The 19,392-nt window shown below is 42.5% G+C and overlaps 1 protein-coding gene across 4 annotated transcripts in view; it reads right to left on the bottom strand.

Annotated features, from left to right (window-relative positions):
- Positions 1-8,648: 8,648 nt before the first annotated feature.
- GJC1 (gap junction protein gamma 1) overlaps positions 8,649-19,392 on the bottom strand; it is a 49,339-nt gene continuing 38,595 nt past the window's right edge. For 2 of the 4 annotated variants that reach the window (XM_066263433.1, XM_066263435.1), the window contains exon 3: positions 12,434-18,908. In XM_066263433.1, coding sequence (XP_066119530.1) covers positions 17,698-18,888 — 1,191 coding nt within the window. In that variant the 5' untranslated portion in view covers positions 18,889-18,908 and the 3' untranslated portion in view covers positions 12,434-17,697. Of the gene's footprint in view, positions 9,311-12,433; positions 18,909-19,392 lie in introns of those variants that run through there. The other 2 variants (XM_066263436.1, XM_066263434.1) reach the window with 2 other exon arrangements.

Genomic DNA, 19,392 nt, shown 5'->3' with positions numbered 1-19,392 from the left:
CCTTTCCATCCCATCATCTGCAACAGTCAGCTCCGCTCTCCTGGCTGTGGCTCTGTAGTCCCTCCTTAGCCCTGCAGTTCTGACTCACTTGTATGTCCCCTACTTGCCTCTCCAGCTCATTTCGGGCCCATTTCCCCCGTTTGGTTCCAACCTTTGGAATGTTCAGTTCCTTGAAGGTTCTCGCCCTCGGTCCTTCTCCCCATTTACTTCACCTCCACTTTATCTGGCAAACATCCTCTAGGTCTCAATTTATGCCGCCTGCTTTAGAAAGCCAGCCTGGATTGGGGGTCTCCCCCATGGAGCACTCAGCACACACTGCTGCGTGGGAGCCTATCCACCCCCTACAGGCAGCATGAGTGCCATGAAGGGTGGGGCAGGGGCTGCCTTATACAGTGTCATATTCCCAGCAAGTAATCTGGTACCTGCAACATTCACAGTGCTTAATAAATGCTGAATGAAAAATAGCAGTGCCATCCAAAAGCTAAAAGCAGGCTGGACTAGTGGGAAAAAAAGGAAACATGTAATTGGACCTGAAAATCCAGACTGGCATACAACTCTTCTGTTTATTTAGAATTGAATCTGGAATTTGAGTGATCTTTGGGGTGTGGAAACCCGTTTCATTTGAGACATACTCCATGGCCTGTGCTCACTGTGGAAATTTCCTTCCCGCTGCACAACAAAAAAGATAACTGATACTTCTGTAAAGAAAGAAATGGGATTATATTCCCAGTCCCACCCATCCCGTTCAACCTTTCCTTTTAGCCTTTCTAGACGTATCAGTGGAAACATCTCTCTTCCAGCACCAGACACCCCCATCTATGATGCCTTAGAACTCACAGCCACTAGTGACGGCAGCTTCCTGTGGGCTGGGCACTGACACAGCATCGCGGTGATCCTCATGCTCACCAAATGTGCCAGGGCTGTTACTAGTCGCACTTTATAGATAAGGAAACAGTCTGTGTCCCCTTGAACAATGTTGCTTGTAACACTCATCTGACACTTCAGGTAGAGGTCTTATTTTCTGCTACTATATAATAACACCCAGAGTCCTGTTTTCTACCTCTGCATCTTCCACAGCCTTTACACAGGACCTTCACATGGAACCAACACATCCTTATTGGTGAGGACGCTAATGCAGGGCCATTCCTGCGGCCCGGAGTGGAGCCAGCAGAGCTCTGAGGCAGAACAGGCCTGCTGCTCCAACACAAGAGCCAACCACCCCTTCAAAGGACTTTTATGGGTTCTTCCCTTTTCTCAGTATTTCATAAATGTCAAAAATTTATAGTGTTTACTTACTAAAATAATTGCCCAGAATCTCCAGGCAAACAAGAGGTAAAGAAAAAGTCCTAATAATCAGTGTTGTTGAAAAGGGGATAGAGACCAGACCCTCTTTATCCAGACAGAACTGCAGAATCTGGAGAGGGTCCTAAGACAGTATCAACTTCTCAACTCCCCCTACTCCGCCTTTGTGTAAATGCTTACAATGAAGGGAAACACACCACCTCAAAAAGCAACAGATTCTTTTCTTTTCTTTCTTTTTTTTTAAAAAGCAACACATTCTTGCCTGACCAGGTGGTGGTGCAGTGGATAGAGCACTGGCCTGGGACACAGAGGACCCAGGTTCGAAACCCTGAGGCTGCTGACTTGAGCACAGGCTCACCAGCTTGAGCACAGGGTTGCTGGCTTGAGCATGGGATCATAGACATGACCCCATGGTCACTGGCTTGAGCAAAGGGTCACTGGCTCAGTTGGAGACCCCCAGTCAAGGCACATAGGAAAAAGCAATCAATGAACAACTAAGGTGCCACAAAGAAGAATTGATGCTTCCTATCTCTCTCCCTTTCTGTCTGTCTGTCCCTATCTGTCCCTCTAGCTGTCTCGCTATATATATATATAGTCTACCGGAAAGTTCTGTCCATTTTTGGAATAGAACAAAATACAAATTTTTCTTACTGTCAATAAACTTTATTAAATAATATAATTGCCATTATTATTAATGATTTCTTGCCAGCGTGAGGGCAATTTATATATCCCATTTTTGAAAAATGTTTTATCTTTTGATGCGAAAAATTGAACCAGTGTTTGTTTGATATCTTCTTCATTTTTTCATTTTTTGCCCTTCAAAAAAATTTTTAAGGACAAAAACAAGTGATAGTCGGAGGGTGCTAAGTCCGTGGAATATGGTGATGCAACAGACATGCTTCTGTAGCATTTCTTCCTTGTTGAAATTTGTAAAAATTACAGTGGCGTAAATGAACTTTATCAGTAGCCATGGGTATACTATTGCTTCACACATAAGACTAACGTGAATCAACTTTGTTTTAGTTAATTTGCTACGTCAGTATGTATACATTAAGTGATAAAAATAGAGAGGCACACATGCGCCAAATAAACGTGCTACATGTCGAAACGTGATAGAAACGGACAGAACTTTCTGGTAGACCATATATATATATAAAGGCAACAGATTCTTGCCCTGGCCAGTTAGCTTGGTTAGTTAGACTAGAGCATCGTCCCAAAATGCATGTTCAATCCCCAGGTGGGACACAATCAGGAAGCAACCAATGAATGCACAACCAAGTAGAACAAATAGATACTTCCAAATTCAATAAAATCAAAATCAAAAAGCACAATAGTTTATCAGAAAACTTAAATTGTAACCAAGCTCTGCCTCCCAACAATTCTTAGGACAGTCCTCTAAGTACGCGAGACTGCTGCTGTTCCCCAGTTCATCTTCTTTCCTCAGGCTGCAGGGCCTTTCAGATTCCTCCAGAGCGCTGCACACGCCATGGACCCAGGCCTGGTCACCCCTCTGATGCATCCCAGCCTACCCACATTCCTTCTACAGCATGACACCCAGGAATAAGGAGAATGCCCCAGTGTGTTGTGCCCTGCAGAGCCAGAGCCCAGCAGGCCATTATGCTCTCTGATGGGGAAACCTTTCTATGGAAGCAATAACTGCTCTGCTCAGAACACATCAGGAATGTGTATTTACAGGTCTTCATCTTACCATGGTTTGGCCTAAATCTGCAGATGTTAAATCCGAGAAATTTATTTTAAAACTAGATTTAACATAGTTTTTAGCTCTTAGGGACGTGTCAAAAAGCACGTGTCAATCCTTGTTCAGAGAACTTATTAAAAGAAGACACTATATATCACCACCTTGGAGACAGCAGGAGATCCATCCACCTTTTGGCAAGTGGGGCAAGTTCACATCTGTGAAGCGAGCTCTCCTGTCCTCTTGAGAACATGGGGCCATGGCGAGGCCATCATGTTAGTAGTAGCCAGAAGCATGACAGAAAGTGCCCATAGTTGTGCCATCAAGTACACATTTGGTCGTTAAAATAGAGAAGTGTGCCCTGGCTGGGTAGCTCAGTTGGTTAGAATGTCGTCTTGATATGCCAGAGCTGTGGGTTCGACACCTGGTCAGCACATATACAGGAATCAAGCAGTGAATGCAGAAGCAGAACAACGAATTGATGTCACTCTCTTTCACTCCCTCCCTCTCTAAAACTGATAAAAACTGAAGGAAAAAAAGTAGTCTTAAAGAGCACTCTAAGATGTAGTAAGTGAAAGACAAGATGTAAACGTGTTTATAGAACCTTATTTACATGCCAATATTCATATAAAAAAATCTATGATAGAATTCAAAAAATGGACCAGCTTTTACTCTTGGAGAAACTGTTGGAAAGGGATATTAAGTGAGAGGAGGGGAGATAGAGACAGACTCCGCAGGCACCCTGACTAGGATCCACCCAGCAACCCCCATCTGGGGCCAATGCTCAAATCAACCAAGCTATACTCAGTGCCTGAGGCTAATGCTCAGATCAATCCAGCCACTGGCTGCAAGGGGGAGAGAAAGAAGGGAGAGAGGGGAGGGGAAGAAAAGCAGATGGTTGCTTTGCATGTGTGCCCTGACCACATGTGTGCCCTGACTGGGGATTGGACCTGGGACATCCGCACACAGGGCCAACACTCTACCCACTGAGTAAACCAGCCAGGGCCATGTTAGTTTTAATTTTTAAGAAATGTGCATGTATATTATTTTTAAAATATCAACAAAGACTATCTGAGTGTGGAAGTTGTGGACCATTTTTATTTCCTACATACTTTTCTGTGTTTAAAGATGAATAAGGCCTTGGCCGGTTGGCTCAGTGGTTGAGCGTCGGCCTGGTGTGCGGGGGACCTGGGTTCGATTCCCGGCCAGGGCACATAGGAGAAGCACCCATTTGCTTCTCCACCCCCTCCTCCTTCCTCTCTGTCTCTCTCTTCCCCTCCCAAAGCCAAGGCTCCATTGGAGCAAAGATGGCCCAAGCGCTGGGGATGGCTCCTTGGCCTCTGCCCCAGGCGCTAGAGTGGCTCTGGTCTCAGCAGAGCATCACCCCCTGGTGGGCAGAGCATCGCCCCCTGGTGGGTGTGCCAGGTGGATCCCGGTCGGGCGCATGCGGGAGTCTGTCTGACTGTCTCTCCCTGTTTCCAGCTTCAGAAAAATACAAAAAAAAAAAAAAAAAAAGATGAATAAATGCACATATGCCTTTAACAAAAGACAACGGCACCGGACAGTGGCGCAGTAGATAGAGCATCAGACTGGGATGCTGAGGACCCATGTTCAAGACCCCGAGGTCGCCACTTGAGTGCGGGCTCATGTGGTTTGAGCAAAGCTCACCAACTTGGACCCAAGGTCGCTGGCTCAAGCAAGGGGTCTGCTCAAGCAGTCTGCTGCAGCCCCACGGTCAAGGCACATATGAGAAAGCAATCAATGAACAACTAAAGTGCCACAACGAAAAACTGATGATGCTTCTCATCTCTCTGCGTTCCTGTTTGTCCCTATCTATCCCTCTCTCTGACTCTGTAAAAAAAAAAAAAAGACAATGGCAATAATGGCTTTCTAGGGACTGGGCAATTATTGATGTATTTTGTTTTCTCTTTATTTTCTGAATTGTCTAAGTTTTTTATAAGGAGCATGTAATAATACCTTTATAACCAGAAAACAGAAGAATAACAACAACAGCAACAAAAAAACCAAACCAACCTGTGGTGGCACAGTGGATAAAGTGTCAACCTGAAATGCTGAGGTCACTGGTTTGAAAACCAGGGCTTGCCCAGTCAAGGACCTTTCCCAAACCTCTCCAAAAAAAAAAAAAAAAAAAAAAGTAGGCAATGGTAACTGTATTAAAAAAGACAGCAAAGACATTGAATTACACACTGAAAAAGGGCACATCTATTGCTGTAAATTATGCTCCTTAAAGTTAAGTTTAAGAACTTAGAAAAAGATCCACAGCCTTTTTTTTTTTTTTTTTACAGTGACAGAATCAGAGAGCGGAATAGGGACAGACAGACAAGAACAGAGAGAGATGAGAAGCATCAATCATTAGTTTTTCGTTATGACACCCTAGTTGTTCATTGATTGCTTTCTCATATGTGCCTTGACCATGGGGCTGCAGCAGACCAAGTAACCCCTTGCTCGAGCCAGTGACCTCAGGTCCAAGCTGGTGAGCTTTGCTCAAACCAGATGGGCCTGCGCTCAAGCTGGCGACCTCGGGGTCTCGAACCTGGGTCCTCTGCATCCCAGTCCAACGCTCTATCCACTGTGCCACTGCCCGCAAAAAATCAGGCAAAAGATCCACAGCTCTTACATTTCATTTTATGTAGCCTGTGTTATAGTGCATAAGCTGTAATGTTTATGGAAAGTTATTTCATGTGCATTAGCAGTAGACAGTCCTGTCAAATTTGTTCCTTTTCAAGAAAATTTAAATTCTCTATTTTTAATTTTGGATTTGGGGTCCTGTAGCCTGCTATTTCAATAGGTAATTGTAATTCTGTTAAGTAAATGCTTTGCTAAGCAAAGAACAGACATATACATATGCTTTGTATGTACATAAATGCTTCTGAAATGTTAAACAGTCATTACCCCCAGGAACGGAAATATGAGGACTTTCACTTTTTTATATCCTTTAGTATTGATCAAAAATCTTCTATTATTTTAGTAATTTTTTTGTTTTGTTTTTAAAGGCAGGGAGAGACAGAGACAGGAACATCAGCTGTCCCTATCTGGGCCCTGACGGGGATTAAAACTCCGTGCTTCAGGATGAAGGTCCAACTAAGCCAGGCTTAATATTTTATTAATTTTTTTTTTAAGAGAGACACGAGGAATGGAGAGTGAAGGGAGGCGGAAGGGAAGCATTCATTTGTTGTTTCACTTAGTTGTGCATTCATTGGTGGCTTCCTGTGTGTGCCCTGACTGGGGACTGAATCTGCAACCGTGGTGTTTCAGAACGACACTCTAACCGAGCTAGTCAGTTAGTGCCAATTTTTTTTGGAAACTGTGGTTAAAGAAAAAGATAAAATATATTCTCTTTTTTTTTAATTTAATTAAAATGCCCTGGTCGGTTGGCTCAGTGGTAGAGCGTCGGCCTGGCGTGCGGTTGTCCCGGGTTCGATTCCCAGCCAGGGCACACAGAAGTGCCCATCTGCTTCTCCACCTCTCCCCCTCTCCTTCCTCTCTGTCTCTCTCTTCCCCTTCCGCAGCCAAGGCTCCATTGGAGCAAAGTTGGCTCGGGTGCTGAAGATGGCTCCATGGCCTCTGCCTCAGGCGCTAGAATGGCTCTGGTTGTGACAGAGCAATGCCCCAGATGGGCAGAGCATCGCCCCCTGGTGGGCATGCCGGGTGGATCCCGGTCAGGCGCATGCGGGAGGGAGTCTGACTGCCTCCCTGTTTCCAGCCTCAGAAAAATACAAAAAAAATAAAATTTAATTAAAAAAATTTTTTTTAATTATTCATTTTAGAGAGAGGATAGAGAAGGAAGGGGAGAGGAGTGGGAAGCTTCAATTTGTAGTTGCTTCCTGTGTGTGCCTTGACTGGGCAAGCCCAGTGTTTTGAACTGGTGGCCTCAGCATTCCAAGTCAACACATTCTCCACTGCACCACCACAGGTCAGGCCTTTTTTTTTTTTTTTTTTTTTTAAGATTTTATTTATTCATTTTAGAGAGGGTGTTGAGAGAAAGAAGGGAGTAGGAGCAAAAAGCACCAACTCCCTTATGTGCCTTGACCAGGCAATTCTGGGGTTTTAAACTGGCGACCTTAGCATTCCAGGTCAACACTTGATCCACTGAGCCACCACAGGCCAGGCCTCTTACTGATTTTTAAGTGTACAGTTCAATAATATTAATTATCTACACATTATTGTGTAACAGATTTCTAGAACCTTTTCATCTTGCAAAACCTAAACTCTACATCCATCAGCTCATTTCCCTAGCCCCCAGAAAGGCAATCAACATTTTGCCTTCTTTTTCTATGATTTTTGACTAATTTAAATATCCCATATAAGTGGAATTATACAGTCTTTGTCCTTTTTTAACTAGTTTATTTCACTTAGCATAATATCCTCAAGGCTCATCCATGTGATAGGATTTCCTTCTTAAAGCTGAATATACCACCAGTCCATTATATGTATATATACTATTTTCTTTATCTACTCACCTGCCCATGGACAAGCGAGCTGCTTCCACCTCTTGGCCATGGTGAATATTGTAATAAATATTGGTGTGTATGTAAGCATCTTTTTGAGATTCTGCTTTTGATTCTTTTGGATATAAATATACTCAGAAGTGGGACTGTTAGGTTACTACGTTTTTTAAAAAGCAGGTTGGCTGCTGGCCTGAGTTTGGGTTGACATGGCTATTAAATTGCTCATAAAATTATAGAACCAGAGAACAGGGAAGACCAAAAAGCATTCCTTCTTGCATGATTTCTTAACTCTTTCTGCATGAAGGGACTCAAAATCAGCATACAGTTTATGCTCATAGTTTTTCTAATAGTTGACTATACAGCCTTTTCCATTCTCTGTGACCAGGCCTCAGAACACATGTCTGAGTTGAATCAACTGTTTATTTGCTTAAAACAACAACAACACCAAAAAAAAAACAAAACCAGTAGGGCTGCCAGTTTTAGCAAATAAAAATACAGGACACTCAGTTCAATCTGAATTTTGGATAAACAAAAATTTTAAAAGATTTTATTTATTGATTTTACAGAGAGAAAGGAGAGAGTAGGGCAGAAGGAGAAATATCAACTCACAGTTGCTTCACTTTAGTTGTTCATTGATTGCTGGTGGTATGTGCCTTGACCGGGCAAGCCCAGGGTTTCGAACCAGCGACCTCAGCATTCCAGGTCGATGCTCTATCCACTATCCCACCATAGGCCAGGCCATAAACAACAGATTTTTAAAATAGCAGTATGCTCCATGCAATATATAAAAATTATTCTCTGTTAATTTTAGATTCAAATTTAACCAGGTGTTCTGTATTTTATCTGGGTAACAGGCTTTCAGCCAGGACATCTACTGCAGTCCAACCTATGCTGACTGATTCACAACCTTCTCTGGCAGTGCCTAGTTGTGTTATGGCATCTCACATTTTCCCTAACCACACAGAACACCCTCCACCACCAACCTCCTCCTCTTCTCTCTCTCTCTCTCACACACGCCCTTGGCTTGTAAGTATCCTTCCCTCTCCTAGCAGTTTCCCAGGATCTTAGCCCACTACTCTCCAGAGCTGGCTTGAATGGCCACTCTACCCAAGGGCACTAAGAATAAGCAAAAGTCCCCACCCCACACTATGTCTTTTAAGTAAACAAGCCCCCAGAAGCAAACCGCTGGAACTAAACAGCATCATCACAACCTGTTCCAGTGTGGCAGATCCTTGTCCATGATCTTGTCCCTATCTGAATGTAAACAATCCACTGATAATTCACACTTACCCTGTGCCCAGGGCTTTTGCCATTAAAACCATCTTAAGGAGCCCAAATCCCTGTGCAGACCACTCTGCAGTTAGAGGCTGAGGCCTGTCAACTGCAGCTGGGTACCCATCTAACATGTCTCTCTCTGCCTGCTGGGCAAAAGCCACAGCTGCAATGTGCTCTCGAGAAAAAAGGGGGGGGCAGGCCAAAGGAGCTCCCTGTCAGTGTTTTTCAGTGTTCCCAGTGCAAAGATAAAATTTCACTTCCACAGGACTACACAAACTAAAAATAAAATAAAATAAAGCCATCTAGTTCTGTATCATTTTCCCCGTGGTCAGGTCCCATTCAGGTCACTGGTTATGCACAGAAATTGGTTATGAACAGTTGCGTGGTTCCGCTCCGCCTGGAGTTGAAGGCCGTCAGCCAGCCCATGCCCTCTGTGATGCCCGAGAGCACCGCAGACAAAGATACTCACTTGTGGGAGGTTCGGCCGAGGGTAAAGAGGGAATCCGGTCAGCTTTTCCTTGAGGCATCAGCAGTGGCTTCCTTAGGTTTCCTTTCACAATCCCCGAATCTAGTTTAAAGTAGGCACAGCATGTCAAGGACAGGGCAAGGAAACGCTGTGCCGTTTCCTCAGGATTGAGAGGGCAGGAGAGAAAACCAATGAACAAATGCCTGTCACCATGTCATCATCTATTTTCCCAATTCTGAGTCACTTCCTATTTCTAATTCCTCAAAGATGCCATTAAATGTATGATGAAGAAATTCCTACATAATTACACCAACTCATTACACACAAGGTGTGATGGTTCCTTTCACATGGGCTGAGTCAGTCACCAACCAGAAGTCCTGACTCTGTATTGACAAGTGTGAATCTTCTACAAGTCCTCAGGACTCCAGGCAGCCATCAGTCATTCTGAGCTGGCAGATGAGATGACACCCGTGCGCTATGTCAGTTCTAAACCTCCTTGAAATGGAGACTCATGGACATGGACAAAAGTGCAATGGTTACCAGATGGAGGGGAGTGGGGGGAGAGGAGTGAGGAGGGACAAATACACAGTGATGGAAAATGATGACTCTGGGTGATGGGCATACAACGCAATCAATAGTTCAAATGCTATAGAGATGTTTATCTGAAACCTACGTATTCTTATTGACCAATGTCACCCCATGAAATTTAATTTCTAAATAAAAAAGAAATAAGTTAACTTTCTTGAAACAGGAAATCATTCAAAACAATACCACTCCCCCTTTCGTTCTGGCTCACACATTTCATGTGGTTCACAAACCTTATACTCAAGAGTTATCGAGGGAATTTTCGGGCGATGCAATTCTTCCCTATTTTCCAGTGATGGTTACTCAACTGGACACTAAAAAGTGTGAATTTTACCCAATAAAAGGGAAAATTTTAAATTATTTTATTTTTAGAGAGAACAAAGGGATAGGGAGAGGAAGGAAGGGAGAGAGGGAGGGAGGGAGAGGAAGAAAGGGAAGGAGAAGGAAGAAAGACAGGGAGGGAGAGGAAGAAAGAGAGGGAGGGAGAGGAAGGGAGGGAGGGAAGGAGAGAAACAACAATTTGTTGTTCCACTTATTTATGCATTCATTGGTTGGTTCTTGTGTGTGCCCTGATCAGGGCTTGAACCTTGGAGTATCAAGATGACACCCTACCAACTGAGCTACCCAGCCACTGCCCTAATTAAAAAAATTTTAAATCACCTAGAGAATTTATTAGTTCTGGTTAAGTAGGCCCGAGATGGGTCCAAGAAACCATCTACAACCATTATATTTTAATCAGCATTTCCTGTTACTTCTTACACAGGTGGTCCAATGGTCACATTCAGAAAAAAATGTGTGCACAGCAAGGTCCATCACACCCTCCATCAGAAGTCCCACCAAAACAGCGGCTTCTGCACACCTAGCTAGAAGAGCAAAGGATGCTGGACTGAGCCACTGGGCAATCGCTATGCAGACCTGGATTCTCTGCCTCAACTTCCCTCTTCTTTTTCTTTTTTTAACAGGCTGTAAATGGTTTTACTCAAAACTGCTTTGAGTAGTGGTGGACACGTCTGCACCTTGGCTGAGATGCCAGCTGAACTCCAGCACTGGGGTCTGGGAACCCAGACTTCCACATCAGGTTGTAGTGGAGTGATGTGGATTGAGGAACATCTACTGTGAGAAATGGGCCATCACATAGAGACACCTATTAGAACATCATTTCCATTCCTATTCCCCATTTGCCCTGTGCTCAGTTGCAGAGACTTTTATAATTAAGACCCAGAAAGCCTGACCAGGTGGTGGCGCAGTGGATAGAGTGTTGGGACTGGGATGCAGAGGACCCAGGTTTGAGACCCTGAGGTTGCCAGCTTGAGCGTGGGCTCATCTGGTTGAGCAAAATCCAACAGCTTGGGCTCAAAGTCACTGGCTTGAGCAAGGGGTTACTTGGTCTGCTGTAGCCCCCTGGTCAAGGCACATATGAGAAAGCAACCATTGAACATCTAAGGTGTCGCAACAAAAAACTGATGATTTATGTTTCTCATCTCTCTCCGTTCCTGTCTGTCTGTCCCTATCTATCCCTCTCTCTGACTCTCTCAGTTTAAAAAAAAAAAAAAGACCCAGAAAAAGCAGGTTCCTGTAGTTCCCCAACATCATGTCCCTGGCCAAGGCCCTTTGAGCAGGGTCTAGGCATTCTTAATTTTCCTGACAGAATTCAATTCCCACATTCCTATAAGTCAACAGCACTTGAGAAAGAGCCAATTCTGCATCCTCTTTCTTCCCTCTTCCTCAAGGATCCTTTGTCAGGTAAAATCAGTCTTGGTAAGTCCATCCTGAGCGTGTCTGATGTTCAACCTCCCTATTTTTCATGCCCTTGTGTAACATGCTTTCATTTCAATCTGAGATAACTAAAAGGGGTGAACCCTAAAACCACTGTGTATTACTATAACCTCTTAAAGCTTAGAAACAGTGTTTTAAATTCTACATAACAAAACATTTTTATCTTTGATGACACCTTTTTCATGTACTAGTCTCTGTTCTGATGGCAAATCTAAGGGAAAAAATGCACTTTTAAAACTAGCAGTGACTTAAACTGCTCCAACGGCTTTCAAGCAGCTCAGAAGTTTATTACCAAATATGGTTGGCTAACCAGTTTACAATCCATGCTGCCGACGGTGGGCTGTGTGTGACCTCCAGTCAGCTATTCTGTGTCTTGGGGAACACAGGACATTGTTGCCAATAAATGCGGCCTTCTTCCATACCCCTCTCCTCTCAGAAGGCGATTAGAATTAACAAGACTGTCAGGAGCACCCCTCTCAGAAAGCACTCCTCTTGAAGAAAAGGCCTTGAAAACCAAAGGGAGCCAGAGACAAGGTGTATTCCCAGTTTCTGGGCTTAGACTTCAGTCTCTACCTCCTCCCACACATGGCCACCTACCCTCCCCAGATTATGAGGCCACAAATACACTGACCCATTTGGCCACGGCAATCCCAGAGGAGTTCTAACCAGCTGTGGAAAAAGGCATCTCTTGAGCTCAAACCTCTGCTTGGAAATCTTCCTGTTCACGCATTCCCACTGAGATCAACTTACAGGTGAATGTACGAGAACAGATTTTTGTATCAGGTTTTCTGTGTAAACCATTAAGCTCCTGGGTACTATTTTATACAGCCTCAATATGACATTTCCTGGCAGCTGAGTTTTTAAGTTTGGGAAAAGATGCACAAACCACAAATGAATCTTCTAAACTGTATTTGGAAGTGACAAAACATTTGGAACTGAAATCTCTCTAGAGACAAGGCCCTGATCAGAGTCTGTCCCCAACCATAAAGTTGTACATTAACTGTACACACAGAACAGCAACAAGTAATCTTTGGCACTAGAATGGGTAATCCTTAGCTGTTCACACAATATCCAAACTGCATACCACAAAACATTAAATTGCTAATTAACAGTTGAATTTTACATTGAAATCATCTTAAAAAGTTGGAAGGCCCTAACTAAGTTTTTCAGTATCAATATCCTAAACATACTGAACACTTAATGCCTGAGGTAGAGCCTTGTGTAACAAGAGATTTATTAAACACAATTGAAAGTACAATAAAGAAAAAGATTTCCAATCTTGGAAGCATATAAACAAATGTTTTTGTTGATTCAACAAGCCAACCCTGAAATGCAGAACTTTTTTAAAATTTCTGCAGAGATTATGCATGGAAGTAGGACTTGCTTTTGTTTGAACTTCTGCATTTTAGAATACTATGGATTGCTTCTTTAAAAAGTAGGATTATTCACATGACCCAAATTGCCTTAACATCATTATTCAGAAACACAAAAATGCAATAGCAACAACATATAAAATCTTTTAAACTCGGCATGATGTGTGGCCAGAATGAATAACAAGTATGCAATTCAGCCTAATGATTCTAACATTTGACAGTGGCTATGCATTAGTACAGATTTATGATATATAGATGAGTTGCAACTCTGTTCCTAAACTCTGCACTATAGAGGTGCAGAGCTTTATTATTTTCAGGTGGTAAGACTCTTCATGAGATTACATGATTTTATAAAGATAAAATTAACCTAACACCTGGATCCTTCCTATTAAAATGACCAGCAACTTTGACTTCAGGTACTTTCTTTCAGTCAGGAGAGATCCTTCCTTTACAAAAAGGCATTTCTTGAAGTAGGTCCAAATAGAACACATTTGCCTTTTATTGATAGCTTGCTAGCCAAGAATGTATCATAAACTATAGATGTTATTTTTAGAAGTATACTGTCTCTTGAATAAAACAAAGTATAAAGATGGACATTCATAAACGAGGGGAAAGCATGGGTATAACAGGAATAACATTTACTCCTGTTCTTGGTATGAATTGCGTAGAGAAAGTAAGTGTTTTAAACCATCACTGATTCCCGTGATAAGAGCACAGAAGCACATCTTACTACCATCACAGTTCTTTCAACTTCTTTTTTTTTTGGAAGCTCCAAGTTCTGACAAATGACCAATAATTAATAGTTGGTCTTCTAATACCTTTACCATGGGTTCAGTCTAACTACTTCATAACACTGCTGAGAGGTAAAGCGGCTATTGAAACTTGGGAAAGTAAACTGCCGAATTTCATACTAAGAAAAAAATGACAGACTTAAGGTACCTAATGATGACTTTTCTCTTTAGAAATATAGGTGTCCTTCTAAAAGACATGTAGGAATCCTAGCCTTCAGAAACATATTAGTTGGCAAAGTTCATTTTAATCAAAGTAATTCTACAGACATTAGGTATTAGACAAGGAAAATCCCCAGAAAAAACTGACTTTGAATGAAAGAACACTTGTGGTTTTAAATGAAATATCGAAAGAGGCAAAACTAAGTCATCGAGCAAACTCAAAGCCACAAAATGAACATTAACATTTCTTTAGGGGAAAATGTTATCTGATTCCCCCTTCAAATTTGAACTAAGAAAAAGCCTGTTCATTTTATAAATCTCTCTGAATAGATTTTTCTTTTTTTCTTTTTCTTTTTTGTATTTTTCTGAAGCTGGAAACGGGGAGACAGTCAGACAGACTCCCACATGCGCCCGACCGGGATCCACCCGGCACGCCCACCAGGGGCGATGCTCTGCCCACCAGGGGCGATACTCTGCCCATCCGGGGCATCGCTCTGTTGCGACCAGAGCCACTCTAGTGCCTGGGGCAGAGGCCAAGAAGCCATCCCCAGCGCCCGGGCCATCTTTTCGCTCCAATGGAGCCTCGGCTGCGGGAGGGGAAGAGAGAAACAGAGAGGAAGGAGAGGGGGAGGGGTGGAGAAGCAGGTGGGCGCCTCTCCTGTGTGCCCTGGCCAGGAATCGAACCCGGGACTTCCCCACGCCAGGCCGACGCTCTACCACTGAGCCAACTGGCCAGGACCTCTGAATAGATTTTAAAAGGCGAAATATTTATGCGATCTGAAGAGAAACCTGAGTATCTCTCTGAATAGATTTTAAGGAAGATGAGCAAAGGACAATACCACATCTAAATAAATCCAACAGTATGCTAAGGTATATAAACATGATGATCATATCCTGATTGTAGTATATGAAGAACTAAACAGTCAACTTCCATTCAGAGAAGCAAATATCATGACAGATCATGTCCTGTATGTCAATTCAAAGAAATATGATTTTAACAGGAAAAAAATGCTGACAGGCTTTTTATACAAATACCCACAAGTTCCAGGACACTAGCCAGACTACTTTTTTTTTTTCTTTTTTTTTAATTTTAATTTTTAATTTATTCATTTTAGAAAGGAGAGAGAGAGGGAGAGGAGAGAGACAGAGAGAGAGGCAGAGAGAGAGAGAGAAGGGGGAGGAGCAGGAAGCATCAACTCCCATATGTGCCCTGACCAGGCAAGCCCAGGGTTTCGAACCGGCGACCTCAGCATTTCCAGGTCGACGCTTTATCCACTGCGCCACCACAGGTCATAGCCAGACTACTTTTATAGATTCAATGTAGACGCAATCAGTGGGTTAAACTAGACACTGACACGGCCCTTTTCTTAAGGTAGGTTGACAAGTGTCATTAGGAGAAATGGCTTTGGCAAAATCTCACGTTCAAAGGCCGAAAGCAATACACCGAGAAAGCAGTGAGAACTGAGCAACCCATATCATAATGAAAAGTTTACTGAGAGAATAAAAGCAGATTTTTAAATGTGTATGCACATGTGAAGTGACCCAGAACATCTTTCTACCTAACTTTACGAAGGCGAAAAATTATCCAGACACAAAAGATAACATCATCAGCACTAGTCAAGATGAAAAAAAACCAGGGGCCCTGTCTGCAGAAACTGAGTGGACGCTTCTGGGGCCGAATGTCTGCCTGGCATTTCTGCCTGACTCGTCCCTCTCCATCACGCTCAAATCCCCAGCCTTTCTGCTGGCAAAGCCATGCTGTTCTCCCTCAGGCTCTAAAGAGATGGATGTGAGTGTATGTATATTTTGCCCTTCAATTAAAAATCTGCTTGAAGCTCTAGTGACTTAAGAATTAATTGGTAGTTTTGTATCTTAGCTAGACTTAAGTATTTAAAATCTTGTTTTTTTTCTTATTAGAATATTTTAATTTCCTTAATTAAACATTTGGTTTGAAGGAAACTGTGCATGTCTATTAAATATCCAGAATACACACATGTATAATTTTCTAAAATTTGCCCTTCAGTCTCACCTGAACTTACTTTTTGCTTAAGATATTTAGAGATCCTGAGGAACTTCCCTAGGTCAAAATTTATAAACTTAAAAAAAAAAGCAAAATAAAGGTAATTGCATGGCAAGAAAATAAGCTTAAATTTTCTAAGTTTCTTTTGTTTTGGGGATGGGAGTAATGCAATGAAAAATAAAAGGAAAAAAGAAAGAAAAAGAACAGTATAAAGGTGCTGTTCTAGGATTCTCCTCAATAATGGAAACTGGCATTTTAAAATTAAGACATAAAAAAATAGTATTTTTGGAATTTCAAAGTCAGAGGTGGCTTGTGATAGCTTCCTTTTGGAAAAGAGGGAGACACCCGACATGAAATGCTCCCTGGTGAAGCCAAAGCCCCTTCCTTTAAACTTGTATCAAGCTCTTACTCAGCAGCTCATAAACTGTAAGACAAACGACATGAACGTGACTGCAGAGCAAGGCTCTCCAACATAATACAAGGTTGAAAATGGCAATGAAATACTGCAAAGTATTAATGTTACGAGAATATTAATGTCTGTCACTGACAAATAGATGTGCCTAATATATTTATAGGGAATAAATACTGAAATTCTCTTTAGGTCTATTTGCAGATAAAATCCCTGGTCTGACTGGTCTTCCAGGCAGAAATCTACATTGGCAGAAGTACGCGAATTACAAAAGCTCCACGGTAAATTATAAAAAATAAGGAACTTGGATTTAGGCTTTCTACCATATGCAGCACAATTAGCTTTGAGTATTCTTAGCTTACAAGGGGATTTCTGTATATCTAATGTTAACATATATAAAGAAACTATCCATTACTGGTTTCTTAAGAAATTAGAGAGGCTGGTTTCTGTATAGAGATTTAAGGCAAATCAAAAAAGTCCACAACTAAACATCCTATTAGGTAGGGTTCATTTTCCAGGCGTGACTTTGCTTTGTGACAGAGGAATTTTAACAATAACTCTAGCCAACGTCTCCACACTGCTACAGAACTAGGGAGGATCAGCCTTTTGAAGGACCTTAAATTATATACACACCATCAAAGCATATACTGGCAATGCTTGATATCTAAAGAAATCCTGAAGTGAATCTTTATCTCCTTTGAAAATACAAACAAGTATTTCAAAGACTAGATACAACTCTGGGCACATGAATGAGATGCAAAGATTTCTCAAGTAAAGAAGAAAAGATCTCAGCCTCTTTCTACTATGGAATTTCTAAGACTGAAAACTGCTTCTTCCTCCTCCTTACATATTTCAAATCCCTGCAACATGAGAGGCACTTTTATTAGGTGTAGTAGCATCTATTAAAACTTTAAACCCAGGGTGGAATTTGCTGAACAAAGTAACAACACTAGCCTAGTAGGCATTATGTTAGGATTTTCCCCCTTTAATATAAAAGTGTAACTACAGTGGTCCAATGTGTACAAGTACAAAAAAAGTTCTCATACTAAAAAAAAAAAAAAAAAGTACCATAATACTGTGTACATACAAAAACTGTTCAACAAAAATGATTTAAATATATCTGTTCTTTTCCAGATCTGGAAGACACAAATGTAAAGTTCTATAACTGTATTATTGCTGGAACATGTGCCCAGGAACACTGTTTCCCTTCTTTTCCCCGTCCCAGCCCTGCCTCGGAGTCCCCTGAGCTCGGATCACAAGCCAACAGCATCCCTGAAGATAACCAGAGCCAAATGTTTACTCAATGGAAGTCATTATTCAGTGAGCCGTTGCTTACCATAAACTCTGAAAAGCACAGGTTTTAAGCCCAGCCAAGATTAAATCCAGACGGAGGTCTTCCCATTCCCTGATTTGCTACTCGCACTGCTTTTGTTGGACCCAGCTTTAGACCCCACTTTGGCTTTTTTTTCCCGGGGAACATGAGAGTTGTTTTGGTGATTGTAGGCCTGGATTGCTAGATCCAAGCGTTCCTGAGCCATTCTAATCTCCCGCTGCAGAGTCTCCAGGTCAGCTGGGAGGTGCTCCTCATGGCTGCCGTACTGTTGTTCCTGGGCAATGTTGGCCTTGTTTTGCTTGTAGGCAATCTTAGCATTGGACAGTTCGGTGTACTGGATTTGATCTGGTTTGACGGCAATGTTATAGCCAGGGGGAGCAGATGGTGTATTCCAAGTGAAAGGATAATTATAAACACCCGGGTCTTCCAGTTCCCTTCTTTTACTGTTTAGTGAGTCTCGAATTGTCCCAAACCCTAAATGAAGCATCTCCCAAATGTTAAGCAATAGGCAAAGGCCTGTAACACCATACATTATCAGAAGGAAAATGGTCTTTTCAGTGGGTCTAGAAATAAAGCAGTCTATCTTATGAGGGCAAGGAACTCTACTGCACACATAAGACGCATGGACTTGGAAGCCATACAGAAAATACTGCCCTATCAGAAAACCCACCTCAAACATGGTCCTTGCCAGCAACTGCAGCACATAGATTTTCATGAGACCATCCTGCCGAATCCGCTGTCGACCATCATGCTTGGGTTTAGGCTGGTTCTGCTCTTTATTTTCTTTTTCACTTTCTAACTCCATTTCTGGATACATCATGGGATCCTCTTCATGGTCCTCTTCTGTTTCTTCCAGAGCCCGGTGCTGTTTCCAACGCATTGCATAGGGTTTGCTCCGAGCTGCCTTCTTGTCTACTTCACCATGCTCCATTTTGGCAATCTTATGAATGGCATAGCCCAGGTACATCACAGACGGGGTTGCCACCAGGATGATCTGGAACACCCAGAAGCGCACATGGGAGAGGGGTGCAAAGGCATCATAGCAGACATTCTCACAGCCTGGCTGCTCTGTGTTGCACACAAATTTGCTTTGCTCATCATAATAGATGGACTCTCCTCCTACAGCTGTAAGGACAATACGGAAGACAATCAGGACAGTGAGCCAGATCTTCCCCACAAATGTGGAGTGGTTGTGGATCTCCTCTAGCAGACGAGTCAGAAAGCTCCAGCTCATGGTGACTGAATTGCTTTGCCCTGATAAAAATGGAAAAATATCAAAGGAAAAATCAACAAATATTAAAATCTTAACAATTTAATTTTTTTACTGATATCTCTAGAAACTATTTTTCTGCATACTTGAAATATAACTTCAAGGCTCATACGAGAATGACTGTTAAGATACATAGTGTCTAGCCTGACCTGTGGTGGCGCAGTGGATAAAGCGTCGACCTGGAATGCTGAGGTCGCCGGTTCAAAACCCTGGGCTTGCCTGGTCAAGGCACATATGGGAGTTGATGCTTCCTGCTCCTCCCTCCCCCTTCTCTCTCTCTCTCTCTCTCCCTCTCTCTCATTCTCTCTCCTCTCTAAAAAAAAAAAAATTAATAAAAGTAAGAAGATACATAGCGTCTCACTCGACTACCCTCGGGTAGGACAATTCACCTCAGTCTATGAACAGTTGTTTGGGCCACCAAACTTGAAAGTCTGGTTCACTTTCATGTCTTCCCTAATTTAAAAGGTA

The sequence above is a fragment of the Saccopteryx bilineata genome, chromosome 2 (assembly GCF_036850765.1).
Source record: "Saccopteryx bilineata isolate mSacBil1 chromosome 2, mSacBil1_pri_phased_curated, whole genome shotgun sequence".
NCBI lineage: Eukaryota > Metazoa > Chordata > Mammalia > Chiroptera > Emballonuridae > Saccopteryx > Saccopteryx bilineata.
Note: the sequence above shows the minus strand (reverse complement) of the source record. Positions and strands in the feature narration are given on the sequence as shown.